We start from the raw sequence: 22,070 nt of genomic DNA, 5'->3' as shown, positions 1-22,070 counted from the left end.
GAACACTTCTATACAGTGTGGACAACTCTGTAAAGACGAGAACCTTTTGCGTTATGGCACATTCTTGCCACGTATGGACTAACAGGTGGGGAATGAATATTTTGGAAATGATGCTTGGAAGTGCCCTATAATTATCCATATAGGACTCCTATATTTGATTTTGGAGCGTCTTACATGTAACAGTATACATGTCAAAGTAAAGGATGGCCCACGTTCCATCACAAGAATCTGCTTGTGTGGTATAAAATAGTAAAAAATTAGAAGATTCAGAGCATACTGATCTTTTCAGAGCCACCCCAGTTCATTTAGAGATAGTCATTCCATGGTGTTACTGTAAACCTTTCCATATCATATTTCCACCATGCAAAATTTCAAATCCTACTAATTAGAAGATTGTATATTTTTATGTAAATCAGAGCGCCTTCAGAAAACACCCTTTAAAGATTTTGTTTTGGTGAGCATGTGCATGACGCTAAAGAAGGATTCAGTACAGTGTGTCTCCGTTGTCCAAAATTATTATTTTCCTAAATTTTGCGATTTATTTTGTTATTCAATGTATATTTAATGCAGACAACCTGACAAAGTTTCAATTATCGAAAGATATTATTTGTCCCAATTTGGATGATAAATCTGACTGAATTCGATCAAAAGATATAAATTTAATATTTGTCCCTTATTTTGTGATGTTGTGCATTAACATCAGTAGCACCCATATTTCATAAAATGTGAGAATGTATATTTTGTGCAACCATTAGAAAGTGTCTCAAAATGAGTATACACTTCAAACTAAAGAATGCAATGGAATCTATGAACAGTTTATGTCCCGTAATCTTTCAGTTCGCAGACTAAGAGACCGGCACGGAGGGCGACGGTTAATGTTTCTGATCCTTACACGTAAGCTATACCTCCCTACCCTTTGTCCCTCTTCCATCAGGTCTTGAAATTCATAGGTACGCTTCCTCCGTCACTTCTTGAAGTATTTCTGAGAAAAGTTTTGACGCTACATGTATTTGTAGCAACAACTGGACAGTAACATGTATACCTGAAGTTGTGCTGGTTTTTGGAAGGATCAGAGGCTATCAAGGCTGCATAAAAACAAGAAAAACAGAATTCAAATGGTACTGCCTACTTTTTGAGATCTTTCTGAGGAAAAGTTTCAAAGCTATTTGTAGCAACAACTGGACAGAAAAAAATGTGTGCAAACACAAATACAAAATACAATTTGTAGCAACAGCTCCACAGTTATATCGGATGTTGTGCTGGCTTTGGAAAGATCAGAAGGGGAAAACAACCCGCACATACTTTGCAGACATTGTTTGGACTTTCTATTGTTGTTCTATTATTCACTTTTTCTGGAGACCCAGGTTAACACAGACACATTTTGTGGTGGCCTTGTTTCGATTGTGTGTAAGTCCCCACAGCTGTGGGTATGCTAAAACTAACACCTGCACCTTATTGTAAATACTGAATTTCAGGACCTGACCCCATTCACCCTTTACCTGTCCTAGCTCTGGCAAAAGTCCTCTGCTAAACAATGACAGAAAATTAACGCTTAACTTTGTTGTGTGTTTTTGCTAATCTCGGTTGGCCGATAAATCTCTGGCTGCAACTTTTTGCTCACATTTTATTGGTTCTGGTGAAAACATTAGCCCTGTTCACACTACTCTATTCCCGGAATAACAGCCATCCCTTTCACACTTGGATCGCTTTAACCCTGATCCAACCCTGATCCACCCCTGCAAATGGGGAACATCCACCCCTGCCATGCCTGCTCTGGAGTAGGGGTAAGCGGTAAAACCCTGGGGTGTTCTTGAAAGTGGCAACCGGAATCCTTTGAAATAGATAGGGACCTATCAGGCAGGGACAGGGAAAGAGCGCTGGGGTAACCCTGGGGTAAACAAAACTCATGGGCCCCTCCCCAGGGCTGTATTCCACAGGGATACGCCTCTCATAATATTAATGCATGACGTCATAATTCTTACCCAAAATAAGGCTAAAGGTGCACGCCCGCCACCATGGTGGCATGGTTGGCTTGTGCTTAAAGCGCTCGCCTCTCACCAAGGTGACCCTGGTTCGATTCCCGGCCAGGGCCATATGTGAGTTGAGTTGTGCGTTGGTTCTCTGCTGTGCCACGAGGGTTTTCCAGACCATCCGGTTTTCCTCCCTTGGGAAAAATCAAACACTTTTGATCTTGGCTGTACTCCGTGGTCATAATGGGTTGATATGGCTGGCAGCCAAAGGGGCCCTTGCATGCCTGCTTCTCGAACAAGTTGTAGCCGCGTCCTGTGCAATTCAGCTCGTACATGTAGCTGCGGGTAAAGATGATTAGCCCCCCAAATTATTAAAATTATCATTTTGGGTTAGAATTGTGACGTACTAACTCATGCATAAAAATTAAGAGAGGCATATAAGAGATACAGTGTGAGAAGGGCCATTGCACGGTGACATTTTCTGTATTTTGGGGTTGCTTGGAATGGCACCTAGCAAAGTTTCAAATCCTACATGTACTTAGTTAATCAAAATGAAAAAAACTTTTTTGATACATTTTTTAGATCAAATTTTGTTGCCATGAAATGAATCCTTATACTCACTGTGAATGAAGATGTTTGTAATTATAATTTACCTGTAGAAGTTTCAGCTTCATGAGTTGTCAAGTTTTTGAGAAAGAAAAAAAGTGAAAATCACGGAGCAATTTTTTCAGGAAAGTAAAAAAAAATGTGTAAATGCTAAAATAATATTCATCTCACTGAGACGAATACTGTTTTGTTGAAATAATTTTACTAATTTCTCAAAAACTACAGTACCTAAGCAAGTAGTGCTTCAATGGAAGCTTTCTGCCATCATTATCTTTAAACTGTTGTAAGTTTAATGGAAATCTGTGCACAATAGTGTCTTGTGTTACAAAAGGCACCCAAGCCCTATATAAAGCACTCTGTTATTATTACTTATACCAATAATACATGTAATACCAAAACTTATATAGCGCCCTAATCATGTAGACAAGCTCTAGGGCGCTGAACAAATTAATATGGACAAATTAAAAATTAAGAAAATACGGAATTATATCAACGGGAGTAAAAATTCTTAAAAACATTAACCAGTTAGTAAACAAACTAAATAAATAGAAATCCTGAAGTATTTAAAATGCAATTATTATGATCCATTCCCCCCCCCCCTAACTTACAACCAACAGTAGACCAACATCCAATCACTCCAGCACCTTACCGAATGGGCGGCTGCCGTCAGTAGACGACAGTCACAGGCAGTTACAGCGAACAGAAAACATCAAGTCGGTATCGTCCTCGTCGCTACCATCGTCGCAGCCGCCTCCGGCGCCATCGCAACCAGACAGCGGGATCTCGCAGAGCCGCCACGAGGCGCAGCTTGCGAGAAGACGGCAGGAAGAGGAGAAAGCACGGATGAAGCTGATGCAGAAGAGCGCCCTCAGGAACTTTGTACAGGTACGTGCTGGTTAGCCTGAACATCCGTGCCCAATTTCATGGCTCTGTTGCATGGAACTCTGCGCTTATGATCACCATTGTTTTCGTTAACGTGCATGCGCCAAGTTTCTGTGCTAGCTGTGTAAGTGAAGAATGCCTAGTAACATGGAGTACAGACAAGTACAAATTCCCCGTTACATGTACAATACGCTTGACATCAGTGCCAAATTTTTGTGCTAGCTGCTTAAGTGACGAATGCCTAGTAACGTGGAGTACACACAAGTATAAATTCCCCGCTACATGTGGAATACGCTTGACGTCAGCCCCAAACTTCTGTGCTAGCTGTGTAAGTGAAGAATGGCTAGTAACGTGGATTACAGACGAGTATAAATACCCCGCTACATGTGAAATACGCTTGACGTCAGTGGGAATTTCCTGCTTCAGTAAGTGCAATTCTTTGTACACAGTACAGCCATGAAATTGGTCCGCAAGGTCACACTTTGAGGCTCGTGAACAACACCAGGGACTGATTTCACAAAGAGCTGAGATTGATCTTAACTGCAAGTCAATCTTAGTTGCTAAGTCTAGTGTGATTTCACAATACAAATCACTATGGTAATACTTAACAATTTATTTGGCGATGAATTTTCTCGCTTTGTGGAATTTGAGCCCAAATATCTGCCTGGGGCGCTGATTTTCACAATTTTCTTACCCCCATTTTATCACGATAAAGACTGGCTCCTTGCACTTTCGCTTGGCCCAATCACGGCGGCCAGCCCCCACACCCAGTCATTATCACACAGTAGAGACAGTACATGTACATGTAGGTCCAACATTTTTAATAATGTTTTATTTCCTTTTTCCTTGCAGAGTCGGACGCCACCATCGCCACAAAATTCTTCCGCTCCAGAAGACCTAGACCCCCAAAGGGAAGCAAGCCCGGGCAATGCTAAGTCACCCCCACCCCCTGTGTCTTACAGTGGATCGGCCTTTGGCAGCATCAAACCAAGATCGGGTAAGTGCAGTGGATTGTTCCATTTGTGAATTTGGGAGGTAAATTATCCTTCATTGTACTTTAACAGCGGTCTGAGATTCACCCTTTTAAAAATGTGTGTCTGACTAAATGTGTGGCTGACTCATGCGGAGTAATTAAAAAGGACTTTATTGCACCAATTTTGTTTATCCAAGATGCAATTCCAGCAGACTTACATGTACTGGTCAAATCGTTTGCGCTTGCAAATTTGTGCTTGCCTGTCATAAAAAAAATGAAGGGGAATGTAATGGGTAGATATGAAACTACAAGTTTCATCCATATGTACTGTGAAGGGGGTAACCCTGTTTTTTTTCCCATGAGTACATATAGGTGGTAGTTTGGCCCTGGTTGATTTGGTTTTATAGCCCAAATCGGTTAAAAGTGTAGCCCTCACCTTGTAGTGGCTGTCCGTCCTTGTGATGTTAGGTATTCTCTCTCTTAAAAAGAGATTGTTTCTTAAAGGAAGGTACACGTTTGGTAATTACTCACAACAGATATTAACTTAAAAACTGACTTGGTAACGAGCATTGGAGAGCTGTTAATAGTATAAAACATTGTGAGAAATGGCTCCCTCTGAAGTAGCATAGATTTTGAAGTAGAGGTAATTTCTCACTTAAATAATAAAGACTTCTAGCTAGAAGTCTTTTATTCCCATCTGAAATCTCACAAATTCGTCCAACAAGGGTGTTTTTTCTTTCAAAATTTTCTCCCAACTGCGATGACCAATTGAGCTAAAATTTTGACAGGTTTGTTATTTTTATGCATATGTTGAGATACACCAAGTGAGAAAACTGGTCTTTGACAATTACCAATAGTGTACATGTGTACCTTCCCTTTAAATAAAAACTTTGATTGGCTGTTATTTTCCCGCTTCTTTCTGGATCCTTCCCTTAATCCCTTTCCCCTCTTTTTTTCTATAAATGGATATGTATTTGTTTGTACTTGTTTTATGCCTCTGAAGAAGGTCCGGTTTGGATTGTAAGCTGTAAGGCCATCAACATGTACATGTACCCTACTACATGTAATTATATATTTATAAAAAATATATAAAAACGTAACTGCTTGGCGCTTCACTTTTTTAGTCAGCATTCTTGCAGGGATGCGAAATTTCAGACTTTTTAAAGTCTGCGCGGTTAAAACAAAATACCGTCTTTTTCTCAAAATTAAATAATGCTACACACAAAAAATCTATAACTTCAGGGATTACCCAACGATAGACTTACAATGTACATGTACCATCGTGTACCTCCCCTCCTCAGATCTGGAGTTACATGTACTATATAAACAATACTTATGAAAACCTAGACCACTGGGTACCTCTTTGGAAATATCAAACTTTTATCTGAATTCAGACTTTTTAAATAAAAATGCTGCATTTTTCTTTCAATAAAATAAGTCGGGGGTTACCCAGCAATAGACATGCAATCATTTCACTGTACCTCCTAATATCTGGATCCCTGAAGACTTGTTTTGTCAGCAGTGACCCTCTTTTTGGTCTTTTGACCTGTTATTTTGGGGGTCATGTGTCGCTTGTTCATTTTAATGTTTTTCTGCTTTTAATCGTTTTAACTACCTTTTTATTGTATTAACTGCCAAATTGTAAATTTTTGACCAAAATTCAGATGTTTTTTTTACTGACAGCGTCTTTTATAAATCTTGATGACTACATGTAAATAAACCATTAATAATAATCTCTGTTTCTTGTTTTGCTTCCAGCATTCAGCATAGGTGGAGGGAAACCAAAAGGGGAGGTTCAGCCAAACTTCACCGTCAAACGAGAAATGAATAAGTACAGGGAGGAGATGGATCGCATTGAACATCTCAGAAAGGTGAGATTCTGAAAAACATAAAAATACTGTTTGGTTTTTACCCTTACACCAATGTGTGTAAGCACTGTATACTCTGTACTTTCTTGGGTTCTGTGCACCTCCTTAATCCTCTTAAAGCCAATACCATGCAGTACCCGAATAAAATAATTCAACCCTGATGCTCTGTTGTGATTGGCCCTTTGCCCAGCATGGTTATAGTGTGTTTGTACAAGACTTGATAATATCAAACTTGAATATCTGATGAGATTGGTGTGTCTGTACTGAATCCACCAAACTCGGGTAAAATCTTAAGACTCTGATATAAATTGGTATGCCTGGCTCCCTGCTAAGTATGGTTGGTTTAGCTGTGCAGTACTGAATCCATCAAACTCAGGCAAGACCTGTAGACTCTGATAGAATTGGTGTGCCTTGTTCCATGCTAAGCATGGTTGGTTTGGCTGTGCAATCATAAATCCATCAAACTCGGGCAAAACCAGTGAATGGGTTACAAATGTTCCTCAAAATGGTATTGATTTAGATTTTGTTCATTTTCTGAAACTACTCCACCATTAGACAACTTTTCTATCAATGTACTTTTCCTGATGTTTCCTAACATTTTATTACTTCTTCATTCTTCCCCTATATCTTGTTTCTTGTCCGTGGTTAACACCTTTATTTTTCTGTTGTTGTCGTCATTTTTCATTGAAACACTTGTTGCTGTCTCCATCCTTCTTATCATCTGTGTTTCGTACTTTGTTTTTGAAAATGTTTCTTCTTTGTCCATTGCCTCGTTGTTAAACCTGGTTTTTGTTAATGCTTATCTGCGTGATTGTTGCTGTCCCTCATGTTTGTTGTTGCTTGGTTGTTTGCATTTTGGGTTTTTTTCAAATCACTGTTGTCTTTGTCATTGTTTTTTTGTCGTTTGGCATTTTCTATTGTTTTGCTTTGCTTGTCTTTGCCATTGTTGTTTGTGTGTTTGTTGTTTTTTCCTTGAACTACATGTACTGTTGTCTTTGTCAATTATGCTTTGTCATTCGGCATTTCCCTATAATATAATCCATTGTTTTGCTGTGCATGTCGTTGTTGTTGTTGTTTGTTGTTGTTTTTGATAATATCGTTCTTAAATGTTCAGTTGAAACCCAACTGGATGAGTAGTTATGGATCCGTGTCAGATCTTAACACAATAGAGCAAATGCGAAAGGTGAGTCTTCCAGAATGATTCCCACACCCACCACCATTGTGCCAATTGTTTGCGCTATTGGCTTTGCATGTCATCTCGTTGTCAGGACGTAGGTGAGCAACGTAACCGCTCTGCTTTTGACGTCATCTTGAACACTTTGGCGTTTTGCTTTTTTTTTTATTCTTTTTTTTTAAGTTTGTGTTACCATGGTTTTCGTAAAACTTTTCCTTTTTTTCCCCATTCTTTATCCCCGAAAGAAATAAACAAAAAGTAAGAGTAGTGGTACTATGTAGAAGGATGTATATGTGTTTCTCTGCATCTCATTTAACCGATATAAAACCTTACTTAGTAACGAGTAATGGGGATCTGTTGATTGTATAAAACATTGTGAGAAACGGCTCCCTCTAAAGTGACGCAGTTTTTTAGAAAGAAGTACCGGTAATTTTCCACGAATTTGATTTCATGACCTCAGAATTAGAATTTGAGGTCTCGAAATCAAGCATCTGAAAGGTCACAACTTCGTGTGACAAGGGTGTTTTTTTTAAAGTTATTATCTCGCAATTTTGACGACCAATTGAGTTTAAATTTTACAGGTTTGTTATTTTGTGCATATGTTGAGATACACCAAAAGAGAAGACTGGTCCTTGACAATTACCAATCGAATCGAACTTCTTATCTTAGGGATAATTTGATCATATGGACATATTAATTGTTTATTCATCCATCAAAATGACCCCCCCCCCCCCCCAAAGAACAGGTCCTAATAGCACTCTCAAGAGTCCTCTTTCCAACTCTTAAAACTGTGTGGTCGTGCAATCCTTATTATTGTTCTACAACTATTTTTTTGGGGGGGGGGATTAAAACTGGGCGCAGGCACTTGGTTGGTGCATGAAAGAGTTAAATGTCGGTCACTGTATTTTGTTTATTTCACTTTTCACTTTTTATTTGATTTTATTATTTTTGTTTTCATTCAATACAAGATTTTTGTGCGTAGAAAACAGTTTTTATTTGTTATTATTCATTATTTGGTGATTATAAGGATGAGATTCTTCTAAGTATTGGGTTTTTCCCTCGATAAGATACATCCATTTATGTTTTATTTGTTAGTGTGTGTGTGTGTTTTTTCAGGCCTGCATCGCAGCACAGCCATCCCGTCAGTTTTCCATGATAGACTTTTTTGATTGTTTACACCGACCACCATTTTGTGGGAGGTGCCCGTGGTATAAAAAAACGTGATTTGCACAAATTAGCCGCTTGTAATAACCTTCTGTGAAATTAATTTTACGGTAGCACAATTTTCTTGAGGGGAAAACATTTTTTTGCAAGAAAATCATCCTTGTGATCGACTAAGATATTTTGGAGTTACACAAGAAGAAAAGTTTTCATTAATACTTGTGAGGTAAGCTTGGGCGATATCGATTTATTTTATTCACGATATATCGCCGACAATATATCGCGATATTCGATATAATCGCGATGAATTAAATTTGACATCATCAGTCTTCAAACTCCTAGTGAAAGTTGAAGAAGAGACAGTCATAGCATAAGAGAGGTGTTGAAATTACCTATTCTTCTGGTTTTACTCAAAACCTACATGTATGGGGTGCAAGATGTCTCAGCTACAAAATACATCGCGATATATCGCGATATATCGATATTTCGATTAAAACCAAATTGGACCGATATCAAAATCGTTTCCAAGTTAATATCGCGATATTCGATAATATCGTGATATCGCCCAAGCTTATTGTGAGGGCCACCTTTTTTTTCAACCGAAGATGGCCACTGACTGCGACGCCATCAAAAGAAAGCTCTTGAAATCAATGTAATAGAATAAGATAATTAGTAGTCAGGACCCATTGTAAGAGACCACAATAAAAACTTACATTGTTCTTATGGATGTAGGAAACTGGACTCAGATGGTTGGAGTGTGATAACGGTTCACTTGAATAACAGAATTCATGCTTGGATATTAAGAGCCTTTTTTAACCCTTTCATGCACCAATTTAATGATTAATTGAACTTAAAGACACATTAATTGTTTACTTGTTTTTTTGTTTCTTTGTTTTTAAATGACAACCCCTCGCCCAAATAAATTAAATATAAAATAAATCAATCAATCAAAAAAAAAAAAAAAAAAAAATTAAGATAAAATAAAAATTACATAACAAAAAAATGCAAACTAATAATAATTTATTTTTTAAATGTCACACTAATCACATCCAAGAATCCTCAATTCGCTTTCTGAAAACTTTGTGGCCGCTCTTTGGGGCATGAAAGAGTTACATGTATAACAGATGATCGGCATGGCTTTGTGTGCGTGGATAGCTTTCATGTTTAAATTAATGTTTTAATGCACCCTGTCCATCAGGTTAAAAGATGTCTTTAATGTGTGAATCTAACTATCCAAGGATGATACAGTGTACAATGTATGTTCCAGACTTGTTTCTGAATTTGGGGTTGAACAAAGACAAAATTTACTAGAGTGGGACTAGAACCAACGACCTTCGATTAACAGACCGGCCGTCGAATTTCACCAAACTCATCCCAACTTAGGATTAATCTTAGGACTTAGGATGAGTTTAGTTCCGTATCCAAAGGCGTAGGACGCATTGAACCCGTCCTAAGTTAGGACGGGTTACTCGTCCTAACTCGAGATAGGATTGATCCTAAACTTTCGTGAAATCGGTTGCGGGGCTCAAACCAACTGGGTGAATTTATTGTGTTACACCAGCCTAGTGAAGAAAATCAGTCGTTATTTTCAGTAAGTCCACTTGGTGGTGGTTTACATGTAAACAAAAATAGGGAGTTCGAACATCTAGGGCTAGCTCAGTTGGTGCTGAGCCGGCACGTTCATCTAGAGGTTGTTGGTTTAATTCCCGCTTGAGTAAATTTGTCTTTGTTTACCCTGTCACATTTCCTTTTGTTATTTGATATACAAAAATAAATGACCAAAAAGCCTTCTCTTTTGTCTATCTTCCCACAGTGCATTGAGACAAGGTTAAAGGTCAACTTGCCAGATGACATCCCGGCTGCCCTAGAGGACGGGGTCGTCTTGTGTCACTTCATGAATAACGTGTTCCCCCATGCTGTACCTACCATCCATGTCCCTTCACCCGCAGTGGTACGTTCCGCTAAACAACAATAATAATAATACAAAGTTCTTATTAAAGGCAGTGGACACTATTGGTAATTACTCAAAATAATTTTTGCCATAAAACCTTACTTTGTAACAAGTAATGGAGAGAGGTTGATAGTAGAAAACATTGTGAGAAACAGCTCCCTCTGAAGTGACGTAGTTTTGGAGAAAGGAGTAATTTTCCACGAATTTGATGTCGAGACCTCAAGTTTAGAACTCGAAATCAAGCATCTGAGAGCACACAACTTCGTGTGACAAGAGTGTTTGTTTCTTTCATAGTTATCTCGCAACTTCGACGAAGTTATTTTATGTATATGTTGAGATACACCAAGTGAGAAGACTGGTCTTTGACAATTACTAATAGTGTACACTGTCTTTAAGCGCACATATCCTAGAAACTAGATCAAGGCGCTGAACTTAAAAGAGAAATAACAAAATAAAAAAATCAATGGGCTCTGAACAGTTCGGTCTTGAACAGTTTTTTGATAGTCATTATTGCGTCAGACTGGCGGATTTCTGGAGGGAGTTTATTTCATAGGTTGGGGCCGCTATAACCAAATGCACCCTGGCCAGCCACTTTCTTACAGATGGTGGGAGTAAGTGTTGTTGTGTCATACAGTTTACAGACACGGCTGTCGCGATGACGATAAACGGAGTTTACAGACTTTCTTACACATGGTGGGAGTAAGTGTTGTTGTGTCGTACAGTTTACAGACACGGCTGTCGCGATGACGATAAACGGAGTTTACAGACACGGCTGTCGCGATGACGATAAACGGAGTGAAGATTGTTGGGGTACATGTAGACAGGTGCTGAGGAGTGAAGGCATTTCCAGACAAATAGCATTATTTTAAACCCGTCAAATAAAACCACAAAGTAAAAAGCCTTCCCCGAATTTTTAACAAATCTGAGCTTCTATAAAAGTCTGAAATTTATCGTTCTGAACATTAGTCATTCTTGTTTGAGGTATGGATAAGAAGGTACACAAACCATTTTCTGCTAAAAGTCTGCCTGGGTCCAATTTCATAGAGCTGGTAAGCACAACAATTTGCTTAGCATGAAATTTCTTCTTTGATAAAAACAGGATTACCAACCAAATTTCTATTCGTTTCATATTGCTTGTTACTGGTATTCAGCTGTTGTTTGCTTATCCTGAGTATCACATGGAAATTTGGTTGGTAGTCCTGTTTTTATCAAGGAAGAAATTTCACGCTTAGCAAATTGGTGTGCTTAGCAGCTCTATGAATGGGGCCCTGGTTAACAAAAACTGCCATATGTTTCTCCAAATTAAATAAGTCAGGCTCTTTGATCTACTTCTCTAGCACTGAGTACATTATACTGTTCCCAAAAGCTCCTTGGTGTCTGCTGACCCCTTGCACGCACATCACACTCGGCGACTGTGCCACGCTCACCATTTTGGTTGACAATAGGTTTATGTGTAAACGCTCTGCGCCTAAAATGCGCACTTCACTGAATAACGCACAGTGACATTGCCCACCAATAGAGGTTTCACAAGATTGTTCTGATGATGACGTCAGGTGAATTGGGTCAATAGGCCTTGTCACACGGCAAACTTGGATGCAACCAACTGCAGTGCATGCTACAGGAACACTTTGGTAGCACATGAGTCGATTTTCAAACAATGTCTTATGATCAACAAGAAAAATACATGAACATTGAAATGTAAATCTTCCTCTTGGAGATTGCCTGGAACTGGTTGCCTGTAAATTGCCCCCTGTGACATGGCCCTAAAACTCAATGTGTTCTCCTGAAGACGAGCAGAGTATACTGCCCGAAACGTCGAGACCCAACCGGCTCTTCTCAGAGCCAACACTCACCCTAAGAGACTTACACATGGTTGTACCTGCAAGTTTATTATTTATTTATTGTTTCTTCTTATGTGTTATGAAAAGTTGGAAATGCCATTATTTCAATGTACGTCCTAAGATCTGAATCCCAGTTTCAGGCTTTTTTTTGTCGGCAGTGAATCTCAACCCTTGATTGTAACTCTCATTGTTATTTTTAATTTGCAGCCTAAATTGACGTCTGCAAAATGTAGGAGGAATGTTGAGAATTTCCTGAAGGCCTGCTCTACGGCGGGAGTAACAGAGGTAAGGAATTATAATGTGTTTTGTCAAGTTTCACAACCAAAGCTGTGTATTGAAAGAAAAAGCCATTTGTGTGTTAGATTTGAATGTCGTCTGGTACAATGACGTGCTTCCATTTGCGTGTTAGATTTGAATGTTGTCTTGTACAATGACGTACTTGATCACAAGTTACCACTTAAGTTTGAATTCCTCAGACTGTAGAGACAGTTGCTATGTAACATGGTTAGGGGCAGGCTTTTGCATAGTTACATAAGAGACGGTGAGCACCCATACAGGATTCTGAATGGATGTGTATGACACAATGGTACCAGGGTTTGCTCATTAAGAGGTTGCTCTACAAAAGCTTGCCCCTAATATCATGTGACATAGTAACTGTCTATGTAGTCTAAGGAATTCAAATGTAAGCGCGACATTGTGACTAAGCAAGTCATTGTACCAGACATTATTCAAATCTAACTCGCAAATAGGCTTATTGTGACAACTAGCAATTTAAAAGCCATTTTGGGTTAAAAAAAAGAAGAAGCAGAAACGTATGTTGGCAGACATTTGGTTGTGCTGAATTTGATCCAAGAATGCCGTCCAGCAACGACGACGTGACCGAAAGAAAAGTGGTCCCTCCTTGTCACAACCTTTTAATTCTTAGCTGAGCTGTGTTTTTCGCGGCTGTTACCATTATAGCTGTTTCGCTCGATGGCCTAATGGCATATTCAGCCGAAAGAAATAGTTATTTGTTACAAACGCGAAAACGCACTCTTGTACTCCCAACAAATTTTGACTGAGAATGAAGTTTTCTAAAAAAAAAATTGTCCTTCCTGTTTCTTTTTACCTCAGGAGAAGTTATGCACAGCTGGTGATATCTTAGAAGGAAAGGGACTAGTTAAGGTTGCGTCTACTGTACAGGCATTACTCACTAATACAACACAACCCAAGATGTCATCGGCAGTATGATTGATACAACTACTTCAATTGGACCTTGTCAACAAAGTCGATCGGTTTTGTTTTTGTTTTTGTTTTTTGACTCAAAGTTCAATATTTTTGCTGGACCCAATTTCATAATGTTTTTTTGAGATATGGCGAACAGTACAATGACTCTTTTAGGTTTAGGTAAATTTGTCTGTGTTCACCAAAACCAAACCATACAGTACACTCCTAAAGTGTCTGCCATATCTCAACAAGGCTAATTGAGCTGCTTTAGCAGGAGATATTGCTAAAAGGAACAATACAGAATTGGTTTTGCTAACAAAATAGTTGCTGGCAATGTAAGCATACATGTAAACTGAAAAACCTGTGGAAGTTTGAGATTGATTGGCCTTCTGGGTCAGGAGAAAATAGTGAAAAACCGATTACACATTTTGCATGACATTGATGCAAATAACAAAAAATTAATAAAATGCTCACTGAGTAATAAACTCCTAAACGCAAAGTTAAATTATTTATTTCTCATCAAAATGTGACATTTCAGGCAGAAATATTTCAAGGAATGTTTTCTACTATCATCATCATTAGACCGTGTAAGTTTGATGTACATGTTAATCTGTGATCTTCACGATTTTGTTTTCTTACGAATTCTGTAACGTTCCTTTAACAGTTTTCTGCTTCGCAAAAATGAGCCGGATACCAGTCATAAATTATGCATGTGACAGGTTATATTGTGGCTGGTAACCATTTTTTGGTGAGCATAATTATGTTGTGCTTAGCTACCTAAAGTGTGTTATTATAAGCAGCTGTATGAAATTGGGTTCTGCATGTACTGCTATACAATGTAGAGGCATTCATGTACATGTAGATGTATGACCCGGTGTCCCGGTCCCAGATGTCCGGTGTGCTCAAAGTTCCGGGTGACATCACCGGGCACTTCGGCACGCTGTAGTCACTATCTCAGATGTCCGGCGAGCCAAGCTTTCCGGATGACGTAGCCGGGCATTTCAGCATGCTGTCGTTGCGGTCGTTAGTCGCCCGTGCTCTACTGCCGCTGCGAATAAGTCTCTGAGACCTTTTTTTTGTATGAGTGCTTTTTCGCCTGGCAAGGTTCTTGCTCTTTAGAGACATGATTATGTGGTTGCTACTGTCGTAGACGCTCCACTCGTTCATCACACAATTTTCTTGTGGACGTCGCCATGACAGCTACAAGCTCGAGCAAAACAGTTGACTCAGCCTGTCACTAAAGTCGACCACTTTCGCTTGATGTGCGCAGGTATGAAATGACGTAATACTGCCCTATTTGGTAATCTGGAGCTTTCAGCACACCGGACAACTGAGACCGCGACACCGGAATATAATGAGCTCAACCAAACTGTGAGGGTCACGTTCTACCAAGTTGTGGCCAGGTCTCTGTTCCTATATGCAAGAGCCTGCTATCTTCCGGTTGCGTGGGAGATTATTTAGTTATTTACCCCAGTTAAACATACATGTGTGTGTAAGGCTGCGCAAAGTACAATTGAAACCAAATCTGCCTAAAGCCCTGTTCATACTTCATGCGAATGCAAATGCAAAGCGAATTTGACGTCACAACCCTCCTTTTACAGCAATATTCGCAAGATAGTCGAGCAGAGTTCAACTGCTGCGAATTATTCGTTGCGAATTTGTGACGTCAACATTCGCTTCGCATTCGCATTCGCAGGAAGTATGAACCGGGCTTAACTACGGACTCCCGTAGAACACACAAGTAGCCCTGGTGCCCCTTCACTAGTTTCTCGTAGGCTTGAATTCTTTTCTCACAGTAGGTGCCCTTTTCAAAGCGTGTCCTTGCCCCCCGTGAAGATTAAATTCCAATTTTGTATTGACTTATAACAATCACAGTTGCTCAACCAAATTCTAATGTTTTAAATCCTAAGTCGAAAAGTAAACCTTGCATTCTTGTAAATCTCCCAAGACAGTAAGGGACATATATCTTGAAGTAAAGATTTCTAGGAGCCTAAGATGCTCATTTTTGTAATTGCTGTTTATTTTGTTTTGTTTATTTCATGCGAAGCAAAAAGAAAAAGGGGTTCAGTTGAAATTGGATATTTAACTAATAACTATCATTCTCGGAGATTGTTTATTTTGTTTTAAAAGAACTTTAATTTAATTGCTTAATTCTAAAAATGAAAACAGGTTCTTATTTTGTGAAAATGTACATAATTGCACACGCCTTGTACAATGTAGTATAATAATATTTTGTTGATAGGTGCTAACTCACTGTGACTGCTTTATTTATATAATGTTCCACTTGGTTGTTCAAACTTACTGGTGTAGATATTCCGTTAATCATCTTATACATACTTTGTTTTCCAAAATTTTAGTTTTGTTCTTTTTTTTCCCCATTTTGTATAAAAGTACCACTGTAAATGACTGTACATATCATCATCTTTTTTTTGGGAAGATGAAATACAAGCCTTAATTAAGTGTGTGCACGCTTATTTTATGATGGTTTATTTTTTTGTTCGTTTACAGCCATGCACTGAGGTTAAAGGCACTGGACAGGTTTGGTAACTGTCAAAGACAAGTATTCTCATAACAACAATGCATTAGATACCAAACCTGTGAAAATTTGAGCTCAATTGGTTGTCGAAATTGCACGACAATAATGAAATAAAAACACAATTTCAGATGACTGAGAAACGCTTCAGGACTGAAGTCTTTCTCAGATCCAAAATTCTTTTTTTTTTTCCAATTACCTCTTTCTCAAAAACTATGCTACATGTACTTCAATGGGAGTAGTTTCTCACACTGTTTAATACCACCAACAGTTCTCCGTTGCTCATTACCAAGGAATTGTTTATGCTAATAATAATATTTTGAATAAATACCAAAACGTGTCCAGTGCCTTTGAAAGATCAAAGTGAATATTTATGGGAATGAGCATCACGTAATTTGTTAAGGGCCTTTTTTTTGTGGGCAGAAAGAAGTCACTGTGAGAATGGAAGAGTCCTGATTTGTGAATAATTATGTAATTAATTTTGTTTTGGTCAGATGTGCTCGTTTGTATGCAGAGCAATCATGAACTGAGGGTCAAAGGTCGTGTTGTGTGAATAATAATATTAATGAGCATTGCCCGTTTTGGTCAATTGCCCTTTTTTTTTTAATAAGTGGAACATTCACTTTCAAGGGGTGGGGCAAGGGTCACCACTTGTGAATAAATTTGTATAAAAAGGGGCGTGGCCTGATTTGACCTTTTGTAGGTGGAGCAATAACTGCTTCCTGTCAGCCTAATATGAATACATGTACATCCAATGAATATGCATAAGGTGTTTTTTCTATAAGCGAATACATTAAGAGTCACTTTCTATGACTTTAATGATGTGTTACAGTAATTTATTGTTGTAAAAGTTTGCACCACAGATACTAAGTATTCTTTCAGATTCTGTCAAGGAAAATCTAATTATAGAGAAATTCAGATAAATTTCCCTTCCCCCCCCCCCCCGACTTTTATGGATGGCGCTATTTTATAATATTGATCAAAATTGCCAAAGGAATGCCGAGCTGTCGACTCATCCGATGTAGTTCTGCTGAAAGTCCCCTGAAAATAATTTTTTCCCCCTTCATATTCTGATGAACCGTTGGGTGCACTCGAAAAGCTTCCCTTTGTTGACCCTGCGGTGCTCACTCGGGTGAGCCCCTGACAGGAGCTAATCGAATGATCACACTCGCCCTCTCGTGGTGACGCCATGCACCTCGGGTCACCCCCAAGTGACCCACTCCACAAGCAGGGCACTGGGGGCTGACCTGGGTGAGCCCCTGGAATAACGTCAAAACTATTCGAACGCACTGGGGGAAGACCGGGGTCAACCCAGGGAAGCTAAACGAACGCACCCAATATGGAACATCTTCCTGAATATGGAAACTCTTTCCATATTATGTTGAGCAAGATTCTAAATATCTCCCTGATTGTTTAACAAAACCTCCCTGATTGCAAGATGCAAGTGTTGGCAGCTCTTAGAATGGGTATCATCCACAAGGACCCTGGCTGGTAGAACAGAATGCATTACCTTCCAAATTTTTTAGGGAGCAAGTAAGGTTAAAGGCATTGGACACTGTTGGTAATTGTCAAAGACCAGTCTTCTCACTTGGTGCACAAAATAACAAATCTGTGTAAATTTGAGCTCAATTGGTCGCCGAAGTTGCAAGGTAATAATGGAAGAAAAAAACACCCTTGTCACATGAACTTGTGTGCTTCAAGATGCTTGATTTCGGGACCTCAAAATCTAATTCTGAGGTCTCTAAATCAAATTCACATATTTTAGTGGAAAATGACTTCTTTCTTGAAAATTATATTCCTTCAGAGATAGCCTTTTCTCACAATGTTTTATGCTTTAAACAGCTCTCCATTGCTACCAAGTAAGTTTTTATGCCAACATTTATTTTGAATAACTACCAATAGTGTCCATTGCTTTTAAGTGCCTTGCTCAGGAGAACAAGTGTCTTAACCAGGATTCAAACCCACACTCTGCTGCTGACAACACCAGAGCTCGAGTCCAGTAAGCCAGAACGCTTGGCAATGACACGCGATGTTTAATTTACACATATTTCATGGGAAGTGTCAACAATAATGTGCACGTAAACAACAGATATATGTAAATCAGGTATGCAAAAGCGAAGGTCATAAATTGTGTAAATAATTGCTTTATTTATTTCACTCATTATTCAATCTGAATCATATTTAAAAAGAAGTAAAGTTAACTTTAATGAAATACAACTTGTGCTTAATATATTGAATACGTAATGATTTCAATTTGTGGCATGGTTAAACGTGATGAACTAATGCTGTACCTTTTTGGATTATATTTCAGCCTTGGATTACTCCATTTTAAGCAATGGACACTATTGGTAATTGTCAAATATGGTTCTTCTCACTTGTTGTATCTCAACATTATATGCATACATAAAATAACCAACCTGTGAAAACTTGAGCTCAATTGGTCGTCGAAGTTGCGAGATAATAATGCAAGAAAAAACACCCTTGTCCCACGAAGTTGTGTGCTTTAAGATGCTTGATTTGAGACCCCAAATTCTAATTCTGAGGTCTCAAAATCAAATTTGTGGAAAATTACTTCTTTCTGTCAAAACACGTTACTTCAGAGAGAGCTGTTTCTCACAATGTTTTATACTATCAACACCTCTCCATTACTCATTACCAATTCAGGTTTTGTGCAAATAATTATTCTGAGTAATTACCAATAAGTGTCCACTGCCTTTAAAACAAGCCACTCATGAAATACCTTCTGTGTAGTTTTTAAAGGGTCTGGGTACTTTTAGTTGGACACAAAACACAATGTCCACAGATTTACATCAAACTGTAATGATGGTAGAAAGCTTCCCTTAAAAGAGTAAGAATTGATCATTGACAATTTTGGGTTTACCCTTACACAGATTTATGTAAGCACCGTTATACTTGGTACTTTCATGAGTGTTGTAAATAAATCACTGGCATGTTACTCGGGTGTGATATGCACCCACGACCTTTGCCAATCTAGAGCAGATGTTTGACTAACTAGACCACTGAGATTGCCCAGGAAAGTAAGAAGTATACTGTGCTTACACAAATCGGTTTAAGGAAAATTAAATTGACCCTTGTTTTCCTTAACGGAACACGTTGCCTTGGATCGGTCGAGTTGGTCTTTGAAAAGCGTTTTTAACTGTTTGTTATAAAATGCATATGTGTAGAAAGATGATCCACACAAACATGCCTCTAAATTGCACGGTTTTTCCTTTACCTCGTCGACTAACACGGTCGGCCATTTATGGGAGTCAAATTTTTGACTCCCATAAATGGCCGACTATTTAGTTTGCACAGTAAAAGGAAAACCACGCAATTTCAAGGCAAATTTGTGTGGATCATTGTATTCTACTTTTTAAACATCTTTCCAACCATATGCATTTTTATAAAAAAAACGGTTACAAACACTTTTCGAAGACCAACTTGACCGATCCAAGGCACCGTGTTCCTTCAGTAAATGAAAGAAGTTCAGATCAAACTATAGCAATGGGAAAAGCAAATCTTTTACTATGCACAAAATGACTTCGATTGAAGCCATTGCCTTGATGCAGCCATTACCATTTTCTTCCACTCAAAACATTGTCTGTGTCTTGACAGCTTCGGCTGTGGCTTAGGGTGATGTGAAGAGTATGAGGTGGTGATCTAGCGACAGCCATTAATTTGGAATGGCAAAAATATTGGCAAAAATAGTGTGGCACCTTGTTTATGTTATGAAAACCTTTATTAGTTGCTTTTATAAACGGCGAATAAGACAAAATGGTGGAGTAACAAATTATTGTTCAATGTCAAACAATTTTTGTGATATGGAGACTGTCTATGTTCCAACACAACACCTCTTTATGTTTGCTAATGTTCAGATACCCCCTTGTGATTTGTAAGGGGGGGGGGGTTGGAACATACTGGGCCAAATTTCATGTCTCTGCTTACCACCGAATTCTGCGCTTACGATTCCCCGCTTATGTGCAGGGGCCGAATTTCTGTGCTAGCCTTGTAAGCCTAGAATGCCTAGTAATGAGGAGTACGCACGCGCATAGGTCCAAATTCGCCGCTAACCCGTGAAATACACTTGCCGTGAGCACAGAATGCCCTGCTTCCGTAAGCGCCGATTTTGTGCTTACGGTAAGCAGAGCCATGAAATTGGGCCCAGGTGTCACAGAGCTGCAAACTCTCCCTGATTCTGCAGAAAGTTCCTGAACTTAAAAAAAAAAAACAATCTTTCCAGGCTCTCATAAAAAAAATATAAACCTTGCTGGTTAGAAAACTTCCCGTTATGTTGAATGTATTTATAAATATCTCCCTGATATTTGCGCAAAACCTCCCCGATTGCAAGATGCAAAGTTGGCAGCTCCTGGTGTCCAAACATAGGGGTGTTAAAGGCAATGGACACGACTGGTAATTACTCACAATAAAGGTTAACATAAAAACTTACTTTGGTGACGAGCAACTGAGAGCTGTTGATAGTATAAAACATTGTGAGAAACGGCTCCCTCTTTAACACAGTCTTTAACACAGGGTAATTTCTCATTCAGTTAATAGAAGACTTCAGCTAAAGCCTTTTATTATGCAAGTAATGCAACAAGGGTGTTTTGTCTTTCATTGTTCTCTTGCAACTTTGAGGACCAATTGAACCCAAGTTTTCACAGGTTTGTTATATTATGCATTTGTTGCGACCAACAAGTGAGAAATGGTCTTTGACAGTTACCAAATGTGTCCAGTGCCTTTAAACACATGTGTATAACATGTATATGCTTTGATTGCTAGACGGTGAAATAAACGACCACGCTAATAGCTGCAAATATTTGGTTGTAAACAGTCCAGCTGATGAGCAGACTTTCCCATTTTTATGATTCGATGCCTTGCATAATTTGGAATCATGGTTTTTGTACATTTTCCGAACCGTAGACAAATAACTGTACAACAGTGTCATATATATTTTCTTGTATAATTACTGATCTGGGAGGGCAGAATGCATTCATTGTTTATGCCCTGTTGTCATGGAATTTTAACCTTAATTATTAAGTCGATGAAGTAATAAAAGTGTGATGGGACTCGCAGCAATCACACATTATTTGATTGAAGAGATCGGAAGAGCTTTTTGAGATCATTAATTTTGTTGTGTCAACATGCTGTCTGCTTGGACCCCTTGTAATTGACTTGTGCTTAGCATACTAGCATTGTACTTAAGGGGCCAATTGTTTTCAAAATGTTGCCAAAACTTGATAAAAATGCCGGACTTACCCCTTGGTTTTTTATATTTAATTTTGAGCTTAAATTGGATACGAACTCTGGACTTATTCATTGAGATTTTAACTTCTCAGTAAAAATAAAAATAAAATTAAAAATGCTGGACTTACTACCCTTTCGGATTTTTTTAAATTTTGATAAAATGCTGGACTTTCTTCTTGCGCATCTTTTCAATTTTTGGCACAAATTTGATTTAAAACAATTATATTTTTGGCAAAATTTGATAACAATGTTGGACTTTCTCCTTGGGATAATTTAATTTTTGGGCAAAATTTTGATAAAAACACTTGCTATTGTCTTATTTGGGCTCAAATTTGATAAAAATGCTGGACTTACCCCTTGTGATTTTTTAAATTTTTGGCTCAAATTTAATAAAAATGCTGGACTTTTGCCCCTTGTGATTTTTTCAATTTTTGCCTCAGATAAATGCTGAAATAACAACCCCTTGCGATTTTATTCAATTTTTGGCTCAAATTGGATATAAATGCTGGACTTGCCCCTTGCGATTTTGTTAAATTTTGGGCTCAAATTTGATAAAAATGCTGGACCTTACCCCTTGTGATTTTTTTCCATTTTGGGCTAAAATTTGATAAGAATGCTGGACTTACCCCTTTTTTCATATTTGGGTTCAAATAAAAGCTGG

The 22,070-nt window shown here is 38.6% G+C and overlaps 1 protein-coding gene across 6 annotated transcripts in view; it reads left to right on the top strand.

The window, feature by feature from the left end:
* The window catches only part of LOC117298463 (leucine-rich repeat and calponin homology domain-containing protein 1-like), a 64,050-nt gene extending 50,083 nt beyond the window's left edge, over window positions 1-13,967 (top strand). For 4 of the 6 annotated variants that reach the window (XM_033781739.1, XM_033781738.1, XM_033781737.1 and 1 more), the window contains 8 exons: window positions 838-894; window positions 3,194-3,461; window positions 4,311-4,455; window positions 6,190-6,302; window positions 7,414-7,482; window positions 10,448-10,585; window positions 12,634-12,711; window positions 13,540-13,967. In XM_033781739.1, the coding sequence (XP_033637630.1) occupies window positions 838-894; window positions 3,194-3,461; window positions 4,311-4,455; window positions 6,190-6,302; window positions 7,414-7,482; window positions 10,448-10,585; window positions 12,634-12,711; window positions 13,540-13,656 (985 nt within the window). In that variant the 3' untranslated portion in view covers window positions 13,657-13,967. The remainder of the gene's footprint in view (window positions 1-837; window positions 895-3,193; window positions 3,462-4,310; window positions 4,456-6,189; window positions 6,303-7,413; window positions 7,483-10,447; window positions 10,586-12,633; window positions 12,712-13,539) is intronic. The other 2 variants (XM_033781735.1, XM_033781736.1) reach the window with 2 other exon arrangements.
* The last annotated feature ends 8,103 nt before the right edge of the window (window positions 13,968-22,070 follow it).

The sequence above is a fragment of the Asterias rubens genome, chromosome 13, assembly GCF_902459465.1.
Source record: "Asterias rubens chromosome 13, eAstRub1.3, whole genome shotgun sequence".
Classification (NCBI taxonomy): domain Eukaryota; kingdom Metazoa; phylum Echinodermata; class Asteroidea; order Forcipulatida; family Asteriidae; genus Asterias; species Asterias rubens.
This window is presented reverse-complemented; position numbering and strand designations above follow the sequence as displayed.